General features: G+C 36.6%; 3 protein-coding genes and 1 long non-coding RNA gene across 4 annotated transcripts in view; all 4 read right to left on the bottom strand.

Moving 5' to 3' along the window:
• The window catches only part of frem2b (FRAS1 related extracellular matrix 2b), a 73,406-nt gene that overhangs the window by 47,170 nt on the left and 9,249 nt on the right, over positions 1 to 16,987 (bottom strand). The window lies entirely within an intron of this gene.
• LOC145554697 (uncharacterized) lies at positions 5,564 to 9,290 on the bottom strand. The gene is made up of 4 exons (XM_081614942.1): positions 7,528 to 9,290; positions 7,081 to 7,281; positions 6,960 to 7,007; positions 5,564 to 6,161 (listed from the first exon to the last, which is right to left on the bottom strand). The coding sequence occupies exons 1-4, from the start codon at positions 9,185 to 9,187 to the stop codon at positions 5,917 to 5,919; spliced, it is 2,154 nt and encodes a 717-aa protein (XP_081471068.1). The 5' UTR covers positions 9,188 to 9,290; the 3' UTR covers positions 5,564 to 5,916.
• Positions 12,044 to 13,212, bottom strand: LOC145554483 (uncharacterized). The gene is made up of 3 exons (XR_014090450.1): positions 13,023 to 13,212; positions 12,762 to 12,851; positions 12,044 to 12,128 (listed from the first exon to the last, which is right to left on the bottom strand). It is a non-coding gene; the product is annotated as an uncharacterized LOC145554483 (long non-coding RNA).
• On the bottom strand, positions 13,620 to 16,021 carry LOC145554736 (N-lysine methyltransferase KMT5A-A-like). The gene is made up of 5 exons (XM_081615097.1): positions 14,887 to 16,021; positions 14,634 to 14,796; positions 14,351 to 14,543; positions 13,968 to 14,039; positions 13,620 to 13,796 (listed from the first exon to the last, which is right to left on the bottom strand). The coding sequence occupies exons 1-5, from the start codon at positions 14,990 to 14,992 to the stop codon at positions 13,692 to 13,694; spliced, it is 639 nt and encodes a 212-aa protein (XP_081471223.1). The 5' UTR covers positions 14,993 to 16,021; the 3' UTR covers positions 13,620 to 13,691.

The raw sequence follows: 16,987 nt of genomic DNA, 5'->3' as shown, positions 1-16,987 counted from the left end.
GAGTGAAAAAAAAAAATTAAAATTACAACTCTGTTTTTCACGTTGCTGTAAACAAGAGAGAAAATGACAAGAAATCAGTGACAAAACAGTTTTTCATCAACCGCAGATGTAGCCAAGAAATCTGATGAACGATTTTAGATCTCTGATTAAAGAATCAGGCAGCTGGTCTCACAATGGGCCTGGGATGGATCCTTTCATTGTGCCACTGTGAATCTGCATAATAAGTGCACATAAAAGAGGTGTATCATGCACTGGATTCAAATAGCTAAACCGGGCCTCATCTGAAGAGAGCCGGGACATTACGGACCAGCTGTCAGGGGCTTAATATGCAGCAATGCTGAGAAGAGAAGCTCCAGAAGCTCCACTGCTGGGATTTGGGGGCCAAAAAACACATTATCCAGAGTGATTTAGCAAAACCAACAAAGCCTTGCAAATGTGGAAAAAAAAGGAGATGTGACCTCAGCAGCTTTAGTATTAATGACACCCACTCTGTCAAAACTATCTTATAAAGTTGTTTTTAATATGTTAAAAAACCGCTTCTTCTGTGTGAGGCTAACATTTTAATTTAGCTTCTATTAAAATGTACACAGCACTTAATTGTGATGAGTTTCTTTTTGTTACAGATGCTGATGTCATTTGTGTTTTCTTACATGCATTTGTCAGCCTTTGCAGTTTTGAGAACTGGGACAATCCATAAAGAAGCTGTCAAAATCCAAAGCTAGCCTAAGCTAAGGAGCATTTGACTCCTGAGACAACCTCAGTTCTGCTAAACTGATATCCTAAGGCAGTCATGACGACACATATTATCTTTTCACAGGACAAGTCTGAGCCTGGGATTTTGATACTTTTGGGAATTCGTCTTTGCTTTGTTAACCTTGGCTCTATACTTGTTGATGGTGCATTAAGGCAAAGGGAAATCCAGGGTTACCTTTTATTTTTCTCAAGGTAAAATGAGAGTAAAACACAAATTCTTAAAGACACTGAATCAATGACAAAGTTATCAACAATGAAAAGTCTTATTATTATATTCACACACTTGTCAAAAATGTAGACATGGGTCGGTTAGATGGAAATAGTCTTAGTTTCACAGCTGCTGGGAAATATGTCCAGTTCCAGAAAAAAACGCTGACAGTCATGGTGTGGAAACTATAGGACCACCACCAAACATTTATTTCTGAAGCTACTACTGGAAAACTCCAAGTGGCAGGTTGATAGTGGCCATTATTACAAATGTTTGCCTAAGTCTATGTTCTTACATCAAAAAGCAAAAAGGAAATCAATTTATTCCATTGTTTTAGCAGCAATAGGAGTAATTATTGTTTTTCTGTTTCAACTACAATTAATTAGATCATTTAATTAATTAATTTTTTTCTCTGCATATTTTGATGCCATAAAAACCTGATGTATGCCGATCCATGTCAAAGTCAGGCAAAGTTTCAACATTTTTGCTCAAACTGTTTGTTTAGAAGTAGAGCTATTTAATCATTGCTGCAATAATCTGTCAGTTTGTGGTTAGCTGCGGTAAGGCTTGTCACATATTCTACAACATAAAAACCAGATGTTAGGGAATAAACTTTTAATATATTGCAGTATGCTGTACTATAGCTATAGCGGAGGCTGGTATGGAAAATTAGAAAGACAGCAAGGGAGCAAAGAAATGACATAAATTACTAACCAAATTAAAAAGATTAGCCTAAATCCTCACTCTAATTCATGTGTGTGTGTGAGTGTGTTTTTATCCCCAACATGAAGCAGCTGTTTCCCAGGAAAATCTCAGCAATCAAATGTCAGGTTTCTAATCACAAAATGTGAAAAACAAACAAGAAACAAGCGCAGGCAGAAGCTGAAGAATAACTTTATGCCCCCCAAAATCTCCTTAAAAGACAACATGACCAGCTATGTAATTTCCTGAGTTTTACAGCATGCCTTATGCATATGATTCATACCATACAGATTCCAAGGACAGAGAAATGTAACACTCCACAAGAAAAGTGTAGCCCCGACAGTTTCATTAATAACAGGACAGAAGCACAGAAAAAAGAAAAAAAACCTGCAGAGTCATCACCTAAGCTGTGATGGGAATAATATAGTATACTAACCTTGCAACTGCATGTGAGTGCATGTTCCATCTTACTTTTGTTGTACTCTAGCACGCTATTGGGAGTAAGATAATCCCTCCAAACCTAGAGTTAAACAGGATGAGGGACAAGAGAGATGGAGTGTGTGCTCTGTGTCACAGGCGATTACACGCTGGTAACATGGAAGATGTTGACAACCGACATATCAGATATGACTGGAGGCCTGAAATGGCTCAGAGGATTTATCAGCTGAAAGCACTCAGTGACTTCAGCTTACCTTATTTCATGGAGCAGAAATAACAAGCAAAACATACTTTTTTAAGCTTGCAGAAGTGCATTGATGACAAGAACACTTCATTGCATTAAAACAAATCTGTATTTTGTAATTATTCGCAATAACTTCTCCACAAATCTGAATTGTTGAATTGTTGACTTGACTCTCTACTGAAATCTTTTAGTCAAATTCCTTTCAGACTTCTTTTAAGAACTGAGCTCTTAATGACCTATTTCAGTCTCCAGGTTCCCCAGGAAAAAGGGAAAAACAACATAGACGAAAGTCTGGAATGAAAAACAAAGACCACAGCAGTTGTGTCTGTCATTAGGAACATCTGTAATGTTGACTGACTGGCTGGAAGCAGACAGGGATCCAACTCGACAAACAACGACCTGGGAATGCCAGGGCTTGTGTGTGTTCAGGTAAGCTCACCTGAATGCACCTGAATCCCCGGGAGACAAGGGGAGTGCTGGAGTCCACCAAAACATATCAATTAACTGATTTAAAACGACAAGAGCAGCCCCATTCCATGTGAACACACATACGTATAAACACAAACATCCATATGCCAATTTGGTTTCAAACCAAACACTTTCCAGGTAATTATGGAGATTTTTTTGCTTTAAAGCTGTGTTTGTGCCTTTGCTTTGCAGGTGTTAAGTTACTTCAAAGCAGTAGTCTAAGCCTTGTCTTCCCTTCTTTGGAAAAAAATAAAGAGGTTTAAAGGCATATGAGTTAGCTTTAAGAAAAAAGAATCTGTCAGCAGGGTGGATAAATATACTATTTATTGCTATAGATTCTGGACTTCAACAAAATAAAACATCATAATTTACATCCTGATATTGTGGAAAAATATTAATGCTTAATAACACATTGTGGCTTATTGGAGGTGAAAGAGACATCTTAAGATTTATGCAGCTAAGTTAAATTGATAAAACATTGAAATGAAATTCTAAATTGGGCCCTTAACACAACATGTAAGTCTAAAAAAAAAGTGTATAGAGCCGGAGATTAATTGCCACAGAGAGGAAGCCCGGCCCCTGGCAGTTCAATTACAAAACAAAGTCACAGTAAGTCAATGGCAAGTAAGCCTAATAGAGAAAATGTAATATCACTTTCAACAAAGTGAAGTAACATTGTGGACTGCAGTCCAATTAATCTAAGTACATAAAAGAAGTATAATAAATGGCTTGTCACTATCTATTTACTCAGTGCTTCATTTGTAGATTGATAGCAATTGTTTTGCTTTTATCACACTGATGTAAACACATCCAAAAAGGAGAATACATATGCATTTGCAATAATATTTACATGCACAGTCCCAGAGGGAAACCTTTCATTCCAGAGCTTTATGCATCTGGACATAAAAACATGGATATGTAACGTATTTGTGTGGGAGGACGGCAATCAAAAGTAACATGAAAGAGGTACACAATAGATCCTTAATTGTTATTGATTTTTATATATATAAAGTTATATATATATATAAACTCAATTCTGGCATATTAATTAATTAATTAATCTGCTCAGTTTCAAACCTCGCTTGTCACAGTGGCATCCTCCTCTGACTCAAAATAAACATATGTTGAAGACACATTGATTCACCATCCTGTGTTCTAGACGTATGTGATGTGATGAGTCTGGAAATTTTTCAAGCTTCAAAATAAACCTGGCTAAATCCATATTGACATCGGCCAATACAGATAAAAGTGACATTTTCATGCTGGAAATCCATATTTGAAATAATAAAACACCCCCTATAAAATGAAAACATCAATTAAATGCTGGCTTATTTAAATCCTTGAATACACATAAAACATAAAACTGCATAAAGCATGTTTTGGATAGGGTTAGTTTCATTAATTCAGTTTAAACAATTCCTTCTTTCAGACAGATCTAGACAGAGATATGAATGAAAAATATTCATATTGATGCTGTGGTCTACTTCTAAATGAATATCTGCATGTTTCAGAAAAGCGATACAATTGCACATTTTAAATGTAGTCCAATGGCCCCAAATGAGGCTGATCGCTCATACTCAAATGTCATACTTCATATTGACGCTTTGCCTGTAACTACTTCTTTTTCCCATTTCCTCAAATCAATGGCATAAATAAATGTGACACAGCAGGCTGGAAAAGTAGTATAACACTCTTTCTTGATTTATGTCTGTTCTGATCCCCATTTGGTCTAAGCTGTTCTCATTAAATATGACTGAAAAGTGAGAATAGGTATGATTTATTTGAGTTGCACAACCTTAAGGGCAGACAATGACTGGAATATCTAAAATTACTTTAGTTAGTTGTCAAAATGTACAACAAATGGTTGGTAGAAAACTATTTCAGGCACACAGAACAGCGGAGAAATAAACAACTACCACCAAAGTTGAGGTCTCAACATAAATGGCTGATAAAGACACACAGAAAACAATTATTTCAACATATTGCTGCCATAGGTGGTTCAATTAAAATATGCAATTTATTCTTACTCAACCTTCCTGTTATGTTGCGGGTAAAATTGACCCCTGCTAAAGTTTAAAAATAGTTGGAAGTATGTTTTCTGCATGAAACGTTTTCTACTTCTATAGGTGCACTCTGCATATATATTGAAAATGGTTCATTTTCCACATTGGCACCAATCCCTGGGTCTACATATTACATAGATACTGTTTGGGTCAATTTGACCAGGCAGTCAAGTTGAAGGGTAAAAAAGGGTCAAAAAATTTTCTTGCAACTATGAGACATATTTCCCTATACACATACACACACACATACACACACACACACACACACACACAGCTATACAGGTATATGTGGTTTAGCCTGCCTTTTTCGCCAAACAGGCCCGGTGGTGGTTTAGATGGACTACCCTTTCCCAAGTAGCTAGAGCAACGAGAGATGGCTTAAAACACTGCAAAAAATCTGAAAAAAATTTAGCTCACTTTAGGTTTCAGATAGCAGCTACACAGCCTTTGTTTCAGCAATCTGACACCATGGTGGGTTATATGGACATCAGCAAATTGTGGTTTATGAGAACAAAACAAAGTAATGTGAGGACTTTAAAGGGACAACTACGTCATATTTAAAAACCTGCTGATTAGCATAAACACACAACCTGACAGCATACAGCATTAACAGAACATAATTTTATTCGGTAAATATGACCAAATAATTCAATTATTTTTCTTTAAAAAATAAAAGTAAGCCTGAAATTGAAATGACCAAAGGAAAATAAATAAATTTAAAAATTTAAGTGCTGCAACAAAACATACAGAAAAGTAAAATTAGGGTGCAGAGTGTTACCAAGTATTCTGAATATAAATAAGTAAAACAATGTTAAATTAAAATTCTGCCACTTTTTCCAATATTTCTTTATGCTGGACAACAAAAAAATGTCTCACCATTAGAAAAAAAGCTTTTCTGCCTATTAACACGACTACATGAAAACAGCCTCTATGTCACGGGACTTTACAGATAATATTATTTGATAGGCAACAAAAAAATCTGTTTTAGTAGCATGAACAAAACAGAACCCTTTTGAATAAATGATTACTTCACATAAAATCTAGAACTTTTTCTTTTGTGTCTGCCTTTTAGCAGTTATTCCACGGTTTCTCACAAGGTCCCTGATATTTTGTGCTGTTCTTTGAGCCAGCACAGGATCTTCAACCAACTTGCAGTGATTGCACTCATTTTTAGTGGCAAGTTTTCCTTTACCTATGTGAGCTTTAAAATGCCTCATAACAGCAGAAACCTCAGCACTTGACCAAGGGTTTTTTGGTTGTCTTCTGGGTGCGCCAGAGGAGGTCTCTGAAGAAAAAAAAAACGTAAAGAGAAAAGCAGTTTATTAAAATATAAAATAAAAAACATGCTACCTTTACACAGGATAACAACCTTACTACAAAGTTTAGAAAAAATGTTGTCCAATCATGAAAGTAGTTTGGCTGTAGTTTGTGAGAACAAACTACAGCCAAATGAAACCAGACAATGAAAAGTAATAAGTGACATGATTGCTATCTATGAAAATGGCACTCCAAATTTGTAATAACCTTAACCACATTCTAATGGATAGAGAGCATAGAGGGGTTATAAGCTATGTATGGAGAGCCTTATTAGTGGCCAGTTGCATCAAGATGGCTGCTGGGCAAGCATGTTTGTAAGTTTGTCTACAATCGACTAACTGAAAAAGTGAACAGAAATTTGGAATACCAAGCTTCAAAAATGTGAAATTACTGGAAATTGAGTGGAGAAGAAAGACAATAAGAAATGTCCAAGCAGAAACAAAAGGAATCTTCCAAAGGGAGGCATGTGGACAAAAACAAGTTGCTTCAGTTTAGCTTTATTCTTTGCTTGTGCTCAATAAAGAGCTTATTTATTGTTGAACTCCATGTCTCCCTATCTTTTATTATGGCTCAAAGAGCCGGTCATAACACTCTTCACTAGGTTGGCACATGTCTCAAGCAAATGGCATATAGTTCCAGGTCATCTGGACTGCATGGCCTTTAAGCATGAACTAGTTAATATGGTCAGCTCAATAGAATCATGCTTTAACTAAATGTAGCTAGGAGTTGGGATCAAAACACAGCATTAATAGGAAACTTGACTTGCCTTCAACAGGAGGGACAGTTTTCTCTGCTGTCGATGACACTGCTCCCACTAAGACATAGAACAGAAGTTAAAAAAATGGGTAGACAAAAAGTAATAGCATCTTTGGATTCAAGTAACATACACAAATCATCCATATTCTTGCTTTGCTCAGGTTCCACAAGTTCCTCAGGTTTCACAGGTTCCACAGGTTCCTCGGGTTCCACAGGTGCCTCGGGTTCCACAGGTTCCTCGGGTTCCACAGATTCCTCGGGTTCCACAGAATCGCTACCATCCGAGTCACTTAAATCCTCCTTTTCTTCATCCTCACTTAGTTCTATTTCATCTGAAAGTCATTATTAGAATACTTTCTAAAGTGAATGCCATACATAAAATTATATCTAAGCACTACCAAAATTAGGCTTAAAACTCGTTTTGTATTTAGTAATATGTTCCAACCTAGAGAATCACTATTGTAATATTTTCTAATAATAATAATTTATTTACATCCATCAATTTTACAAATATTGGTAATGTCAGACAAGTTCTACTAATGGCAAAAAGATCACAAAAAAAGAATTTAAGCAATAACCTTCGATTTCAATGTCATCAAGGGATTTCCCTTGCAGGGTGCATATGTGTCCTTTCTCCATGGACAAAAGGAGCTTAGAAATCTTTGCCAGTTGTGTTGTTGGCACAGGTAAGCGATAAAATTCCCTGTGGACACGAATATCATGCCCCAGGAAGTCAGCCACCTGGTCAATTTCGTTATTTTTGAGGTTGAGGACTTGTGACAATGTGGCAACATGCTTCCTGAGTTGTGTGGACCTTAGGAACTCGGGATGCTTCGCCCCACATTGGCTTCCATAAACACGCAAACAGTCTTGGCCCCTGTAGTGACTTTGAGATCTTGGTCGGGCAAAAAGAAAGATGTTTGTGGAGCAAACACCACATTGCTCTCTTTTGCTGACCAGCAGAGTCAGAGCATCCACCACATCTGGAGAAAGGAGAACCGCAACTTTTTGACCTCTTTTTCCAATTATTTCAACACGACTGAAGTAGCTACAGAGCTTTTTTTCAACCTTGGACAGCCCAGCAGCAACATCTTCATGGAGCTTGGAGTCATCCCTCTGCTGGAAACCTCTGAGATGCATCTTTGAGACTTCTCCAGCTCGTCTTCGATTGAACACAATGACCTGTGCAAGAGTAACTTTTGCAAGTTCTGCATAATTCTGGGGACTGACCTCATCTTTCAAGTTAGAAAATGCATTTTCTCCAGATTTCTTAAGATACCTATGAAGACTCTGAACATCTTCTGTGAATGGTAAGGTTAATGGCTTATTATATTTGTCATGACTCAAAGTGTTCAAGGCAGTATGTGACACTAACTCAGACCACTTGGATGTATACAGCTTTTTGAAAGCGTCTGTTGACTTAATCAGTTCTTCATCTTCTGCCATGAGCGCTCGGCAGTGGATAATGTCACTGATTTTGTGTAGTGTATGTCCTAGTTTTAGTGCAAGACTTGGTGTTTGGTATGAATGCTTTTCTTCATCAAAACCGCAGACAATCTTTACTGCCTGGACAACTCTTTGGAAGTTAGCAGGTTTCACAGCTTCCTCCAAGTTATGTACAGAGAATTCAGACCGTAGACATATTAACAGACGTCCAATTTCACGGAGCTTCTGTCGAATGTACTCATACTTGGTAGGGTCTTGTCCATGTCTGTTGTAGAGAGACTGGGCCAACTGAATAATGGTCAGGTCATTTCTCACAACTGTGGCTACATCATCCTGCTTCATGGGACCAAGGAGCTTCCAAACCCCACTTGAAATCTCCTGACAGAATGCAGACTCTTGAGCCATAGCAAAACCCAGTACTTTGGTTCTTCCAGGTCCTGGGTTCAAATCTTCATTTTGTGGCTTACAGGGGCATCTTCGGACATGTCTCCATAGTTCCTTTCGAATATACATACCTTGGCAGTACATACAATGTATAAATGTTCCAGTCTTTGCTTTCGCTTTTGGCTTTCTCTTTACTTTCAATGATCCTTTCCCACTTTGTAAAACCTCAGAGTTATGTTTGAAGTTCCCCTTGTTTCTAATTTTCTCTAGAAGAACTTTGCGTTCTTTTGAGTCTTCCGGAAGGGAAAAAGCATAAGCAATTTCAGCATGTGTCTTGTGGGTTTTTAAATGGCGTGAAATTTTGCTCTGTGGTCTACCACATACAAAGCAGAAGTTCTTAACACCCATAATATGCTGTGAGGATTCCTGTTTGTGAGGCTCCTTTTGACTTTTTGGTTTTTTGTTTGAGTCTTTTGTAGACTTGACTGGGCTGAATGTTTCAAGTGTGTCATCACCCATATCATCTGTGTGAAAAGGAGGCCAGATATTTGATGTGCTAGGTTCAACCACAGAACTTGAGTCTGGCAAGAATGAAGCGAGATCTGGTATTGTTGGGTTTCCTTGAATTTGTCCAACTTTAGACTTGATGGGCTGAAAGGGGATGCTAATATCTGAGTCTTCATCAGTTTCTGCAGATTCTGAATTTGGTATGTAGTCCATATCAGACTCATGGTCATCATCTGACATTTCACATTGTTTGGAAGGTGATGTGTTGTTGTCGTCATCTGATGAGGAGTGAGCCATGGAATATTTAAAAAGTTCTTTTGCCTGAAATTGTGGGAAATATAATTTATGTTATAATTGAGACTTACAAGGCAAAGCTAAAAAAAAACTTATGTGGACATTCACCTGGGTTCTGTCATTTGTAATTTGTTTAAGGCAATATGAATGCCAGACTTTTGAACAACCTGTGAAGAAATTTAAATGTAAAAAAACAAACAAGACAAAAAAAAAATCAAAATCTCAAATAAGCCATTACACCTTATTTTAAGATCACATAGAAAAGGTAAATATGGATTAACAATTATTTTTTTAAAATGTGCAAAATTGAACTTTTTGGGTAAAATTTTATGTTCCGTTTTAAAAAAATATTAAGGGTAAAGATTTTAAGGTACTTTGAAATCTTCCACTGCTTTGAAAGTCACCATGATGATGTACATTTCATTGTATTTAAATCTATATACTCACTTCTGAAAATGCTGAAGTGAGTGTCGACCATGAAATTTGTTCATGGTCGACAGTTCAACAAAGACATAGATCCTATTTGCAGCACTTTTTAATTCAAATACAAATTAACTAAATATCTTACCTTTACACTGGTAGCCAACCCACTTGAATGAAGTACAAGGACCAAAACACTGAATACACTTCTCCAAAGAAGATAATGTTGTGCACATCAGGTGATGTTTTTGACACTACAAGGAAAAGATTAAACACACACATATAAATATATATAAGAGTTAGGGATATTTATTTAAAGTATATTCAATATTGGGTAATGAATGAGAACATATTTAAAGAGGGTGCAAATCATAAAAAAATAACTTTTCCTGCAAACTTTTAAATTGTTAAATTAAAAATATTATGTGGTAAAGACGCAGAGAAGACAAAATCTTTATATATATATTTTTTCTAAGTATGACAACATTTAAAATTTTATTCTAATATATTCTGGGATGTCAAGTCAACATTTGTCAGAGGTCAAACCAATATTAACAACCTCACAGGAACCAAAAAATATATTTTTATCAATTCAATAACGCCAGGTCCTCATATACAATATGGTCCTCCTGTATCACATTGGGGCAGTTGACCATGAAACACACACATACACACACTGAGCTTACAAACTGAAAACCATGACATGAGACTGTCCTTACAAACCAATGTCTTTATAAACCACATGGCATTCAGGTCCACACACAGACACACTTAAGTAGAACAGGTTGGCTGACTGACATCATTTAGCTACACCTTAATCATAAAATACCTCTGAATTGATTGGAAGTGAATCCAGGACTGAATCTGTCTCGTTTGGGACACTGGTTGTCATCTGATCCTGGTCATTTTCAGCTCTCACCTGAAACAGAAAATAAATAAAAGTCAACACCATATTCCCTTTGACTTATTTACGGAGATATCCTCAATTAAGTGATGGTGCCCTATGACAGCAAACACCCATGAAAGGTAACTAGTTTTGAACCCAGCCAAAAATGTTTGGTAAAGTCAAAATAAAAAAAACAAATTCTGTACCTGTTCTGTGTTGTCAGTTGTAGAAGTTGAATGAGTACAGTCAGGACTTTGAGACATTTCTTTCTCCAACTCCTGTGAAAAAGAAGGAAGAATGATTATTTTTCCCCACAGAAGAATTTCTGCGATGTTGTAGAAACAATAGTTTGATGTTTGACCAAAGCGTTTTGAATTCTGGAAGCAGCTTGACAGACAAACTCTTAAGAAACAAGTAGAATGATAGCAAACATTAACAAATATTTAAAATGTTATAATTTCAGCAGCACTGACCAAATTGAAGTCTGATTCTGTGGTTAAATTAAAGTAAATTTCACCAAAATGTAATGTATTTTCTTAACTATTAAGAAATTTAAATCGTTATTCTCCCAATATGTTCTAGGATGCCAAGTCAACATATATCAGAGGACAAACCAATATTAACAACCTCACAAGAACCAAAACAAATGTTTTTATCAATTCAATAACGCCAGGTCCCATATACAATATGGTCCTCCTGTATCACATTGGGGCAGTTGACCATGAAACACACACATACACACACTGAGCTTACCACACTGAGCTTACAAACTGAAAACCATGACATGAGACTGTCCTTACAAACCAATGTCTTTATAAACCACATGGCATTCAGGTCCACACACAGACACACTTAAGTAGAACAGGTTGGCTGACTGACATCATTTAGCTACACCTTAATCATAAAATACCTCTGAATTGATTGGAAGTGAATCCAGGACTGAATCTGTCTCGTTTGGGACACTGGTTGTCATCTGATCCTGGTCATTTTCAGCTCTCACCTGAAACAGAAAATAAATAAAAGTCAACACCATATTCCCTTTGACTTATTTACGGAGATATCCTCAATTAAGTGATGGTGCCCTATGACAGCAAACACCCATGAAAGGTAACTAGTTTTAAATCCAGCCAAAATGTTTGGTAAAGTCAAATAAAAGCCCAACTTCTGTACCTGTTCTGTGTTGTCAGTTGTAGAAGTTGAATGAGTACAGTCAGGACTTTGAAATGTTTCTTCCTCCAACTCCTGTGAAAAAGAAGAAAGAATGATTTTTTTTCCCACAGAAGAATTTCTGCGATGTTGCAGAAACAATAGTTTGATGTTTGACCAAAGCGTTTTGAATTCTGGAAGCAACTTGACAGACGAACTCTTAAGAAACAAGTAGAATGATAGCAAACATTAACAAATATTCAAAATGTTATAATTTCAGCAGCACTGACCAAATTGAAGTCTGATTCTGTGGTTAAATTAAAAGTAAATTTCACCAAAATGTAATGTATTTCTTTAACTTTTAAGAAATTTAAATCTTTTTTCTCCCAATAGGTTCTGGGATGCCAAGTCAACATTTATCAAAGGTCAAACCAATATTAACAACCTCACAAGAACCAAAACAAATGTTTTTATCAATTCAATAACGCCAGGTCCCCATTTACAATATGGTCCTTCTGTATCACATTGGGGCAGTTGACCATGAAACACACACATACACACACTGAGCTTACAACACTGAGCTTACAAACTGAAAACCATGACATGAGACTGTCCTTACAAACCAATGTCTTCATAAACCACATGGCATTCAGGTCCACACACAGACACACTTAAGTAGAACAGGTTGGCTGACTGACATCATTTAGCTACACCTTAATCATAAAATACCTCTGAGTTGTTGGGAAGTGAATCCAGGACTGAATCTGTCTCGTTTGGGACACTGGTTGTCTTCTGATCCTGGTCATTTTCAGCTCTGATCTGAAACAGAAAATAAATACAACTCAGCACTATATTCCCTTTGACTTATTTACGGACATATCCTCAATTAAGTGATGGTGCCCTATGACAGTAAACACCCATGAAAGGTAACTAGTTTTAAATCCAGCCAAAATGTTTGGTAAAGTCAAAATAAAAACCCAAGTTCTGTACCTGCTCTGTGTTGTCAGTTGTAGAAGTTGAATGAGTACAGTCAGGACTTTGAGACGTTTCTTTCTCCAACTCCTGTGAAAAAGAAAAAAGATTGTCTTTTTTTTTCCTCAGAAGATTTTCTGTGACTTAGCAGAGAACAATAGTCTTATGGTTGACTTAATTGTTTCGAATTCTGGAAACAGCGTAAAAGATGAATGATGGCAAACTTTAACAGTCAAAATACTACAATTTCACAAGTATTGACAAACTGATGTCTGATTCTGTTGTGAAATTCAAAAGATTTTCACCAAAAAGTTAATGCATTTTCTTTAACTTTTAAAAAAATTAAAATCTTTACTCTCCCAATATTTTCTGAGATGCCATGTCAATATTTATCAGAGGTCAAACCAATATTAACAACCTCACAAGAACCAAAACAAATGTTTTTATCAATTCAATAACGCCAGGTCCCCATATACAATATGGTCCTCCTGTATCACATTGGGGCAGTTGACCATGAAACACACACATACACACACTGAGCTTACCACACTGAGCTTACAAACTGAAAACCATGACATGAGACTGTCCTTACAAACCAATGTCTTTATAAACCACATGGCATTCAGGTCCACACACAGACACACTTAAGTAGAACAGGTTGGCTGACTGACATCATTTAGCTACACTTTAATCATAAAATACCTCTGAATTGTTGGGAAGTGAATCCAGAACTGAATCTGTCTCGTTTGGGACACTGGTTGTCATCTGATCCTGGTCATTTTCAGCTCTCACCTGAAACAGAAAATAAATAAAAGTCAACACCATATTCCCTTTGACTTATTTACGGAGATATCCTCAATTAAGTGATGGTGCCCTATGACAGTAAACACCCATGAAAGGTAACTAGTTTTAAATCCAGCCAAAATGTTTGGTAAAGTCAAAATAAAAGCCCAACTTCTGTACCTGTTCTGTGTTGTCAGTTGTAGAAGTTGAATGAGTACAGTCAGGACTTTGAGACGTTTCTTTCTCCAACTCCTGTGAAAAGAAGAAAGACTGATTATTTTTCCCCACAGAAGATTTTCTGTGATGTAGCAGAGAAAATAGTCTGATGGTTGACTTAAGTATTTCGAATTCTGGAAACGGCGTAAATACTATCCTATTGTAATTATTTATTATACATTTGTGGGTAACTGGTTAATTTGCACTGCAACGTCTTGTACAGTCAGCCATCTATTCTTGTGAAAAGAAAGGTAAAACAAAGGAGGTTCAGGTTTAAATAATCATTATTAGCGCATTTCTTAAATGAACATAATCTTAAGATTCATAAATTTTGATTTTTTTAGTACCTTGAGTCGCCATGGCCAGTCTGAGTCCCCATAATTGTACGTAATCTCTTCTCCCTGATTGATATCTCGAGTTGCAAATAAACACAAATGTGGCTTCTGTTGCACAGTCAGATACTTCATTTTGGTATTTGGGCTGATATTGTCATCGTTTATAAGCCTTCCAAGAGAGCCATCTTCTTTTGCTGCATCAACACTGCAAATATATAACATTGCATTTGAAATATAAACATATTCATTTACATATATGCCATTCTAATTAGACTTCTGATACAAACATACTCACCACCAGAGTTTTCCATTAAAGTAGAATTCAAACAAGAAAACTTTAAGGTTGTCATGGTAAATTTTCTGTCTCCTCTCACATTCCTCTTTACTTATCAGTTCACCTCGATACTCACACAGAAAGTCTCCTTTCTGAAAAGAGGTTGTGGCAAAAATACCACGGCCTAATGAAGAAAGCAAAAATAATAGTAGAAAGAGTAAACAATGTATAAAGGATTGACTGTAATTAAACCACCCCCCAAAAATACCCATACCTTTAAAGGCATTGATGTACTTGACGTCAAGCCCCACTTTGTCCGTTTTGGTATCAATATAATATTTGGCATCTTCCTTCGGTTTTATGCGTCTTCGCCTCTGCATGTTTTACTGGCATGTATGAAAAGTTATAACAGTCAAATAAGGAATTACAGGCTTCTTTATAATTCCTACAAGCTTTAAAGCTAAAAATTAAATTATCACTATGGAAACATGTTATACATGCAAGACACATACCTCAGATAAAACACCAACACTATAATTTATTTAATCACTGATTTAAAAAAGTGCTTTACCATCTACAAATAGTTCATACAATGATCAGTGTTCAATATATTGAGGTTCAGCCAGTAGCACAGCCTTACAAGAATACTTGAGCCATAATTTAAGGAAAAAGGCTGTTTTTTTTTTGCACAAATGAATTTTGTTAAGTCCTATTCATCTTTTAGTCAGTCCTCCAGGTACAATCCCCTCCAACTTTTAAATGCATCTCTGCCTCAACACACCTAAATCAAATAATGTCAGAAATCTGGAGAATTTGGCTGCATGTGAGGTTATTCAGCTAATTAAGGTACAAATACACATTTAAAAATTGAAGAACGACTATGTTTGCCTGAATTTGAGGACTCCTGGTTTATACTTTCAGCATTTAAGTTGCTGAAGTCAGCGAAGTGATTACAGTACACAGCTTTAAAGCCATCGGTGCACCTGCCCTATTGCATCCATTTATTCAAACATTCAACAATTAGTGCTTTTCTAAAAGATTAACAAGTTTCACAGAAACCTGTGGGTTTACTTCTTATTAATTTCCTGCTTGCTCTTCAGCAGGACCGATGGCAATCAAGCTTAACGAGCTTAACAAGCAGAATGTCACTACGCAGTTAGCTAACATAAAGCAAGCAATTTGCCAATATCGTTAAATATAGTGATGAAAACCTTAGTCTATCACCCAGTTTTTACCACTAAAAGCTAAGTGGTACCTGTTTGGGGTATGGTACCACACAGATACCATCTACTCCAAACATCGTCAACTTGTCAAACACGTTTCGTCTAGCTACGAAGCTAGCTCTCCTAGTCAAGCTACTCTCTTACTTTAAAACACTCTGAATAAAAACTATACTGCTTCAGGTAGGTCTTTTCAGTCATAAAAGTAAACATATCTAAGTTACTTGATGTAAATATCCAAAATATGTTGGTTAGCTTTCATGTCACCTAAATTAAAATCTAAAATAATTCATTTTGCTCAAAAATCTCTTACATTTGCAGTTATTTACTTGCAAATAACTTTATCTAGGCAAAATGTATTTTTAATTTACAATTTATGCTTACCTGTGCAGAGTTATTCCACCAACATGTCCATATTGAGAGCTGCGGCTTCAAATGGGGATTTAATTTTTAAAAACCTGGCGTCTGGGACTGTTTAGTAATCAGACACGCCCACAAGTTTTTTCAGCCAATCAGATGATGACCGGCTAAAAGCGCGCGTAGTTTATGGAAAATGTGTGTAAAAGTGCAATTCATACACACCGCCGCTTTAAATCAGGCAGCGCTGTGTTATACACTGGAATACACAAATCTCAGGTCACATGGTATAAAAGGACAATTAAAGAAAGTGAGATATCACGCTGTTTATTCACTGAAAAGTACAAATATATGGTCCACATCATGCAAAAACTGGCATAGTTGCTATAAAACTTTAGATTTATGAGAAAAAGTGTTGTTTAGATACTCAAAATTTTAAATACACTCCTTGATTTATGAGGACATCAGCATTGTCCTTGTATTACCCTTAGGTCCGCGTAACGTAAGTGCGTATTCAGGTCAAAAGGCAGGCTAAACCATGTATACCAACGCACACACACACACACACACACACACACACACACACACACACACACACACACGCACACGCACACGCACGCACACACACACACACACACACACACACACACACACACGCACACACACACACACACACACGCACCACACCACACCATACACATACATGCACACATGTACACACACAAGCCCACTTTCTCGCTATTCTCTTTACTTCACTGCGAGAAAGCAGGTGTTCATACAACTTTTGATGGGAACCTT

Source organism: Poecilia reticulata, chromosome 13, assembly GCF_904066995.2.
Source record: "Poecilia reticulata chromosome 13, P_reticulata-male-v2, whole genome shotgun sequence".
NCBI lineage: Eukaryota > Metazoa > Chordata > Actinopteri > Cyprinodontiformes > Poeciliidae > Poecilia > Poecilia reticulata.
The sequence above is the reverse complement of the archived record's forward strand: the minus strand, read 5'-3'. Positions and strand labels throughout refer to the sequence as shown.